At 69.8% G+C, this 8,885-nt stretch overlaps 1 protein-coding gene across 1 annotated transcript in view; it reads left to right on the top strand.

Moving 5' to 3' along the window:
* Positions 1-6,145: 6,145 nt before the first annotated feature.
* KCNT1 (potassium sodium-activated channel subfamily T member 1) overlaps positions 6,146-8,885 on the top strand; it is a 30,242-nt gene continuing 27,502 nt past the window's right edge. Inside the window, exon 1 of the mRNA XM_079790401.1 lies at positions 6,146-6,315. Coding sequence (XP_079646527.1) covers positions 6,161-6,315 — 155 coding nt within the window. The 5' untranslated portion in view covers positions 6,146-6,160. The remainder of the gene's footprint in view (positions 6,316-8,885) is intronic.

The following is an 8,885-nucleotide window of genomic DNA, read 5'->3' as shown; positions in this document are numbered from 1 at the left end:
TCTCGAACCCCGTGTTCACAAGCTGTGCACCCGGGCAGTGGGGGAAGCCAGGACGGGGTCCCGGGGGTCCTGAGGTCACCCGAGCCCCATTCGTAAGGACACACACGTGGAGGCTCTCGTTGGGCTCTGAGGGGATGCCCCAACCTCGGGGGGAGGAGGGACGGGGGCAGCTGTGGGAGGCCCCCTCAGGGGTGCCTGTGACTTGGGCCCCCAGAGCCTCCTCAGCCCGCTCATCCTCCATCCTGTGTCCTCCCTCTCACCTCCAGCCAGGCTGCCTCCGCCCCCTCCACACCCTCCCCTCAGATTCCTGCCCAGATTGCCCCCCCACCCCCGCAGCTGCAGCTCTGCTACACCCCAGGGCAGGCTCTGCAGGGAGTGTGTGGGCTGCCCCTGACCTCGGCCCCACAGGCCGTGCGTGAGCAGGCGGCAGGGCCGAGGGCTTGCTGTTCTCCAGGGAAGTGAAGCCACAGCCGTGAGTCACCGCAGCCGCTCACGCATGGCCTTGGGGGGAGGGCGGGCTCGGCCTGCGTGGGTGAAGGCGGCTCTGCTGCTGCTCAGGGCCCCCTCTCCAGGAGCCGGGAGCCAGGAGCCGGGAGCCGGCGGGGAGGTGGGCAGAGCCCGAGCCCGCCCCCTTCCCAGGCAGCCGAGGGCCTGGCCAGGGCTCGGGGCACCCGGTTCGTTCGGACGGCTCCCTGCCCTTCGCCCAGGAGCCAGGGGCAGCTCTGGGGGCCCTGGCCCCTCTGGGCAGCGCCCACCTCCCGTGTGCCTGGACGCCCGAGCATGGGCACCAGGGTCCTGGGGACAAACTCGGGGTCACAGGGCCTCCTCCACAGCTCGGGGGCTGCAGACCCAGCCAGGCTGAGACCTTCTCCAGGGGAGGCGACAGCCCACCCCCAAAGGCGGCTCCGATGAGGCCGAGGGGGTGAGAAGGGGCTTCGTCATGGTGCGTGCCCCTCGCCTGCCCCGGTCTGTGACGTGGGCTGGAGACTTCAGTCCCCCTCCCCCCCCCAAGACGCCATAGGGGCGGGGCGGGCTCTGGGCAGCGAGGTGGGGGGCATGGCTGCCACAACACAGGCTCACCCCCCACGAGGAAGAGAATGAGCAGAGGCTGGGGTGGGAGCCACAGGTGAGGAGAGAGGCCCTGCCAGCTGGCGCCTCCGGCCAGCAAGCCTGGGACCCGCCGCTCTCCACAGCTGCCTGCCCGCGGGCACCGGCCCAGCTGCCCAGAAGGTCTCAAAGCCACAGCCGGAGGCCATGGCAGGCTCTGGGCCCGGCACCCCCAGACCAGGCGGGCGGGGGCGGGGGGGGGGGCAGTGAGGACCATCGGGGCCCAGGCTCCAGGCTCTGCGGGGCCAGGACCCCCTTCCTCTGTGCCCGAGCTCCGCCGAGAACACAGCACAGAGCTCCTGACGCGTTTCTCTGGATTGAGCAACACCAGATATTGTTTCACACAACAAGCCGGGAGCGAGCGGGGACAGGCAGGCCGGCGGCGGGGCCGGGCTGGGGCCGTGAGGACAGACCCCTGCCTGGCCCAGCGGGAGCAGCTGTGGACACAGTGGCTTCTCCCCACCTCGTCCCTGCAGCCTGGGGTGTGCCTCCCCAGATCCCTCCTACCACTGAGCGAGGGGGACCAGGCTGCCCCTGGGTTCCAGGCGGGTGAGGAGCAAGCAGGCTTCTCCCCTGGGATGAGGCCCCAAGTGAGGGGTGGGGAGCGCCTCCAGGGACAGCCTGTGCAAAGCCACTCACCTGTGGTTAATACTGAGCATCGCTGAGCTGGGCGGGCTGCACGGCCACCCCCGGTGATTGGCGGAGAGTTAGAACCCCCACCCCTACCTCCACCCCCACCCCCGGTCCACGTGCTGTGGTCACCCCTTCCCTCCAGCCTCAGGCCCACGCCTGCTCCCCTCAGGGCCTGCCTGGTTTGTCCGCCCTGCTCTGGACCTTCCCATCTTGTCCCCCTTCCAGCCAATCCTCCGCCCACCCAGGCCGCCTGGAGATGGGGGGGCCTTGTCTGCTCACTGGTGCAGGCCCAGGACTGCCCCAGGGCCAGAGAGTGCAAGACCTTGTGTGTGTGTGTGTGTGGGTGGGGTGTGTGTGTGACTGTCAGCTGGGAGGGGTGATGAGGGAGGAGCTGGGCTGTGGGGGAGCCAGGGAGGGGGTGCTCCGAGCAGCACGGGCAGGAGAGAGGCCTGACCCAGGGGTGAGGGCAATGGGACCGGGTGAGGGTGGGAACAGGGAGGGCACAGCCAGCTGAGTGGGGACGGTGGTGTGTTAGGGGCTGTGGAGGTGAGAGAGGGACAGGGAGCTGCTGGGGTGGGGGTGAGGGCCGCAGGTGGGTTTAGGGAAGTGTGTCCCCCCCTGGTGGGGCCGGGGACCCCACACTCCTCCCTGGCCTGAGCCATGAGGACGGCCCGAGCCTTGTACGTGTGACACAGAGGGCACTGGCGCCGTGGAGGGGGGCCGAGGGGCCGAGGGGCCAGGACCTGCCCCCAACACGTGCCAGCCAGGCGGAGGGGCTGTGGCTGGGGCGGCGTCATCGCAAACCGTGGCCCTTGGAGGAGCTTCGGGGTGACACGGGGGTGCTTTCTTTTGGGTTCCTCTCGGGACGGCGTGGGCCCCTGGAGCTGCACGGGCTCACGTGTGTGTGTGTGTGGGGGGGCAGAACAGCACCCCCAAAGGTGTCCGTGTCCTGACCTCCACCCCTGGACTGTGCAGCTGTGACGAAGGGTCTTCAGATGGGAGATGGTCCCCGGCCACGTGGGTGGGACCCCTGGAACCCCGGGCCCTTGGAGCGGGCGGGAGCGCGGCCCGGCCCAGCCACGCGGGGCCTCTAGGAGCCGGACGAGCAGGAGACCGTCTCCCGGGCCCCGAGGGAGCCCTGCCACGTTCGTAGTTCAGGACTCACCCCCGGAGCGGGGAGGGGTACGTCTGTGGGTTTTGAGCCCCTGAGTCCGTGGCCATTTGCCAGCGTCGCCAGAGGACGCGCACACACGTGTCCTAATCGTCTCTGACCCTCCGTCCTCCCTCCCGGGGCCAGGAAGCCCCTTCAGCTGGAGTCTGTACCGTTCTTCCTGGCCTCCTCGCTGAAGGCACCGCCGTCCCCCCGCGCCAAGCAGGGGCATCGGGGACCCCCCCCCCGCCCCCGTCCTCTCCAGGACTCCCATCGGCCCACACTGGCTCTGCCCACTACACACCACTCCCACCGCCCCAGCCCTGGTCCCACCGCCCCCTTCATGTCTGGGGGTGTCACTCCTCAGGGACCTCCTCCCAGTGGGTCTCACAGGATGGTCCCGGGGGACTGGCTTCTTCCACGATGTCTGTGCGTCTCACTCCTGGTGCGGCCGCGTCCAGATGTCCTTCCCGTGCGGGATGGACCACACGCCACCACACCCACTGCCCCTGTCTGCCGGGCACTTGGAGAACGAATCCCACCCCGCGTTTGCCCCCTCGCCCCTTGTCCCCATCTCAATTTCGGGGTGTCACCGCCTACCCCACCCGCACCCCAGCCCCGCCCCATGCCCTCCTCAGTGGCTGGCGGTCCTGCGCTCGGACCCGCCCTCCCCGCCGGCTGCTGTGCTGGATGAGGCAGCACTTCCAGGCCTAAGTGCTGGAGGGAAGGGCGGTGTCTCGGGCCCGCCCTGAGCGCGGCCGCGGGTGCCAGGTTGCCCACACTCTGCAGGGCGGCCAGTGCGGGGTCACCCGGGGCCGGGGCGGGGCCCACAGGACCCGTCTCCCCGCTCCTTATGACCAACCGCCTCAGTCCCCACAGGGGGCTGCCCTCCCCCACCCACAGGGAACACTTGACTTTTTTTTTTTTAAATGTATTTCTTTATTGATTTCAAAGAGGAAGGAAGAGGGAGAGAGAGATAGAAACATCCATGATGGGAGAGAATCATTGACCGGCTGCCTTCAGCACGCCCCCTACTGGGGATCGAGCCCACAACCCAGGCGTGTGCCCTTGGCTGGAATTGAACCTGGGACCCTTCAGTCCGCAGGCCAACACTCTACCCACTGAGCCAAACTGGCTAGGACTTGACTTTTTAAAAAAACATGTTTCTATTGATCTCAGAAAGGAAGGGAGAGAGAGAAACAGAAACATCAATGATGAGAGAATCATGGATCGGCTGCCTCCTGCACGCCCCACACTGGGACCGGGCCCACAACCCGGCCTGTGCCCTGACCGGGAATGGACCCGTGACCTCCTGGTTCCTAGGTCGACGCTCAGCCACGGAGCCCCGCCGGCCGGGCCGTCAGCGGTGGTTCTCACGAGCTCCGTTCCATACGAAAGGCTGGGCACCTGCCCTCTCTCCTGCCTGAGCCTGGACCTTAGACGCCTTCGGTACCTGAGGACGGACAGCACTCTCAGACACCAGGACCCGGTGGACAGGCCGAGCGCGGAGCCTTCCCGCCGCTGGGTGACCCGGGTGCCCCTGTGCTCTCACGGCGTCGCTGCCCGGGCCCCGCAATGGCCGCCGTTGCTCCAGGGATGCGAGGCCGCGTCCTCTTTGCGAAGCCGGGTCCCCGAGTCCTGCAGCCTGAGACTCTGTCCTCCGGGTGCAGGGAGCACACACCTGCCATCCAGCCCTTTCCCGGGCACCGACAGACGCGGGTCTGGTGCTGCCCCGTGGACAGCGCGCCCGGGGCTGTGCAGGGAGCCGCCTGCACCGGGGGTCCCGATGGCGTGGAGCTGCATGCTCATCGCAGGGTGTGCCCCAGCAGCCCCCAGACACTGCCAGTCTGTCTTCCTGCCACCGCTCCGTGCCCGTCCCACCTGCTCGCCCCTCTCCCCCGGGGCGGGCGGGGTCTCCCAGTGCAAACACCGCATTCCTCCCGGGCAGACAGGACGGGAGACCCCGGTGATGCTCCCGACTCAGCCAGGTCTGGGCGGGGCTGCCTTCCTCCCACAAACCTCCCCCAGGGCCAGGCCCTGCTGGCTGGTGGGGCGCAGGTGGGGTGCAGAAGCAGGCAGGCTGGGCAGGCTGAGCCTTCGGTCTGGCCGTCAGGAGGGCCTGGAGCCCTGGCAGCTGCTGAGGACAGCTGTGACCCTCGGCGTCCCCTTCTCCCACACCCACACCTGCCGGCCGTTACCTGGCTGTCACTGAGCGAGTCCCTGCACCTGCCCGGCCTCGTCTGTGAAACGGCAGGACCTGGGCAGAGAGGCCACGTGGTGGGGCAGGGAGAGGCGCGGCTCGGACAGCCAGGGGTCCTTGCTCCACGCCTTCTGCTCTCGGCCTCCGGGGGACGCCACTTCCTCTGTTTCCCCACTTGCAAACCGGACAGAAACGTGCCCTGTCTGCTGGAATCCACGCTCAGCGAGCCGGCCAGGGCCGTCCCCACAGGGTGTCCACAAAGGAGCTGCTTTGTCCCTGGCTGGGATCCCCCCCCCCCCCCCCCACCGGCCTGGGCTGTGGGCACTAAGTCAGTGCCCCACGGACTCCCTGGTCTGGCACCCCTCCCCGGATGCTGCCCCGCGGCCGCCTCTGCCTGGAGGGCACTGCCCGGCTCCCAGTGCCCCCCCCGCCCCCCAAGCACGGGAGCCCAGGAAGCTTGCGAGGCCCAGCCTGCACCTCTCTGCCCGCACCAGGGGGACCTGGGGGTAGGGAATGGGGAGGAGGCGGGACCCTGAGTGCCTGCAGGAGGGAGGACAGACAGACAGAGATTTCCCAACAGGCGGAGGGGTGGGGGCTGGAAGGTGAGAGGGCTCGGGCAGGCCACCCTGAGACCCCTGGGCACCCAGCACCCACAGCCCCCAGCCCGCCCCCCCCCCCCCCCCCCCAGCAACCCTGCCTGCGGAGGTGAGTGGCCAGGAGCCACCAGCTGTCACTCCTCCCTCTCCCAGGGCCTGCCTGTCGCTGTGACTATTGCTCAGAGCACGGAGCTAAGGCAGCCCGGGGCTGAGACCCCTCCCACAGGGGCGTCCTTTGCGCGGGGGGGTTGGGGGGGCTTCCTGGGGTGGGGGAGGGCAGTGCCCCTGGGCGCTCTGGTTCCCGGTGGGGGGGTGCGTCTCCCCGTTTCCCAGGTTCCCCCCCAGGGCCGTTCCACTGCGGCAGCGGCGCGGGGAGGGCGAGGGGCGGTGCCAAGATGGTAGCGCCCGGCGCCGCCCCCGCCTGCCTCCCGCCGCCGTGCGCTCCCGCCTCCCGCCGCCGTGCGCTCCCGCAGGATGGCGCGGGCCAAGCTGCCGCGCTCGCCTTCCGAGGGCAAGGCGGGCCCTGGGGGCGCCCCGGCCAGCGCCTCGGTCCCCGAGGAGCCGCACGGGCTCAGCCCGCTGCTGCCGGCCCGCGGCGGGGGCTCCGTGGGCAGCGACGTGGGCCAGAGGTAGGGGCGCGGGCCGGGGACCCCGCGCGCGCAGCGCTGCCGCCGGGAGGGGCTTTCCATCCAGCCGCTTGCGCCCTGCACGCGCTCCGCTGGGCTGCACGGTGCCTGCGGCCGCGGGAAGTGGGGGGCTGGCGGCCTGGGTCTCCCCTGGAACCCCTACCCCAGCGCTCCGACCACCCCGAGTGTCTCCAGCCGGCCTCGGGGACCCTGTGAACCTGCTCTTAGAGGTTAACTCAGCGGGCCTGCCGGGGAGACGAGGGGAGAAGGGACATGGGGGCCTGGCGGTGCATCTGATGCTCAGTGGTCCCAGCTGGAGCCTTGTCGCGTGGAGACCACACTCATACGTTGGTCCCAGGGCCGCTTGGGGGAGGCCAGGCCGGCGTCCCTGTCCCGGGGTCAGAGGGGAGCAGCCGAGGCCCAGGAGGCCCGGAGGCTGCGGGAGGCTGCCCAGCAGATGAGAGCTGGGCCTGGAGCCCGTGGCAGCCAGGGTGCAGGAAGCTGGTTCCCTGGGGGAGCCCGACCCGGCAGGGGCAGTGCCCACCCCTCCCCGGCCCCTCTGAGTGCAGCAGGCAGAGGGCATCATCCCCATTTCACAGATGCGGACGCTGAGGCTCCGTCTGCGACCCTCGCACCAGCCAGCACCTCCTGGATCCCGTGGTGGGGGTGGGACGGAGATGAATCAGTCACCCTGGTGTCGGCAGAGAGGTGCAGGCTGGGCTGGCAAGGAGAGCTTCCTGGGCTTGGGTGCTTCGGGGCGGGGGGTGGGGGGGACTGGGAGCCGGGCAGCGCCCTCCAGGCAGAGGGGGCCGCTGGGCCAGCATCCGGGGAGGGGTGCCAGGCCTGTCAGGGCTGGGGTGGGGGTTGGCAGAGACTTGGCCTGGCAGATGGCAGGACCAAGGGTGCCCCTCCCACCGGGCCACAGGCTGCTGGGTCCTCCTCGCCTTCACACCGTTTCCTGGGCCTCAAATTCCCCTGAAGCGGCCGGAGGGCAGCCCTGGGCAGGAGGGAGGCGAGCACTGGTCAGGGCCCTGGGGACCGATTCCTCTCCTCTCCATCCTCTCCCTGGGCACCACGGGGCAGTGATCCCATGGGCTCCGGTTACAGCCAGCCTGGCCCCGAAGGGCTCGGCTCCCTGCACTCTCCTCCCATTCCCGCAGCGATGGCCGGTGCTGCCCGGCCACGGCTGAGCCCACAGAGCAGCCTGTCGCTGCAGCTGGGCGCCACCTCCTCTAGGCAGCCCTCCCACCGTGCCCACCCCTGCTGCCCCCAGTCCTGTGCTGACCCTTCTTGTGGGCAGCCTCACTCCCTCAGTCCCCCAGCAGTCCCTGAGGTGCAGGGTCCTCATCAGCCTCTTTTTGCAAAGCAGAGTGGGAGCTGTCCGCAGCCTATGCCCTGCTGCCCAGTGCCCCACAGCCTCCTCTCCCCGGGGTGGCATGCATGCTGCGGACAGGAGCAGTAGGGAGCCACGGCAGGTTCCTGAGCAGAGGAGGACTTGCAGGGCTTTGCCTCAGGAACGGGTCTGATGGAGCCTCCCGCGTGACCTGAGCAGGAGAGGGGCGCCCTCGGTCTCAGGGAGCTGGCGGCCACGGCTCCTGCAGCTGCCCCGTCCTGCAGGCCTGGCGCCTTCTGGAGGCAGCCAGGGTCTCGGCTCGCTGGACCCCAGGTCCCCAGGGCAGCCCAGAGCCCAGGAGGCCTCCCCACGGCTGTGATCAGGGGGACGGAGCAGAGGGAGAGGGAGGTGCCCGCCATGCCTGAGCCAGGACACCACACCCGCCGCCTGGACGCCACGGGCCACCCTCAGCCCCTCCTTGCCCACCCCGCTGGGCTCCTCTCCTTCCTTCTCCGTCCTCCGCCCCCCCTCAGCCCCCCATTGTGAGTGGGAGAGGGGGGAGACTGGTTAGGAAGCCGGGCCTGGGGCCGGTGATGAGCACCACCCTCGAGAGCTTTTGGGAAAAGAACCCAGTGAGGGAGGAGCAGCCAAGTAGTGACCCCCTGGGTCAGGGCTGCACTGGGCCCGGGGCCCCCAACTACCCCGGGGCCCCCAACTACCCTGGGGCCGGTGGCCTTGCCCCTCGGGGGGGGGCACAGCCTCACACCTGAGGGGCCCGGTGCCAGGTGTGCTGACCTGGAAGGAAGGACTAGGTGAGGGAGGGCAGGTGAGGCTGGGAGGAAGACCTGGTGCCCCCGCCCCCACTCCCGGGGCTCGGGTTCACCCCGAGGGAGGGGCTCCCTGGTGTATTGCTGGAGGGGACCCTGGGAGGCTGGAAGGGGGTGAGAAGGGGACACAGAAGAGCTAGGATGTGGGTCCTGGGCTCTGGGCGGGAGTCGTGGCCGATGAGGGTGCCTCCGGGCTGAGTTTGGAGAGCTGGGAGGCACAGCAGGGACGAGCGGCGGAGGCAGGGCCCTGTGGCAGTGGGGACCCTCCTGTGGGGGTGCGTGGGGCCGCGGGTGGGGAGCAGGGAAAGGGGGTCTCCGAGGAGCAGGAAGGTGGAGGGTGGGTGCTGCAGGAGGTGAGGCTCCGTCCCCTCAGGCCCCTCCCTCCCCATCGGGCGGTTCTGTCTCGGGGTCCT

The sequence above is a fragment of the Cnephaeus nilssonii genome (genome assembly GCF_951640355.1).
Source record: "Cnephaeus nilssonii genome assembly, chromosome: 14".
Lineage (NCBI taxonomy): Eukaryota > Metazoa > Chordata > Mammalia > Chiroptera > Vespertilionidae > Cnephaeus > Cnephaeus nilssonii.
Note: the sequence above shows the minus strand (reverse complement) of the source record. Positions and strands in the feature narration are given on the sequence as shown.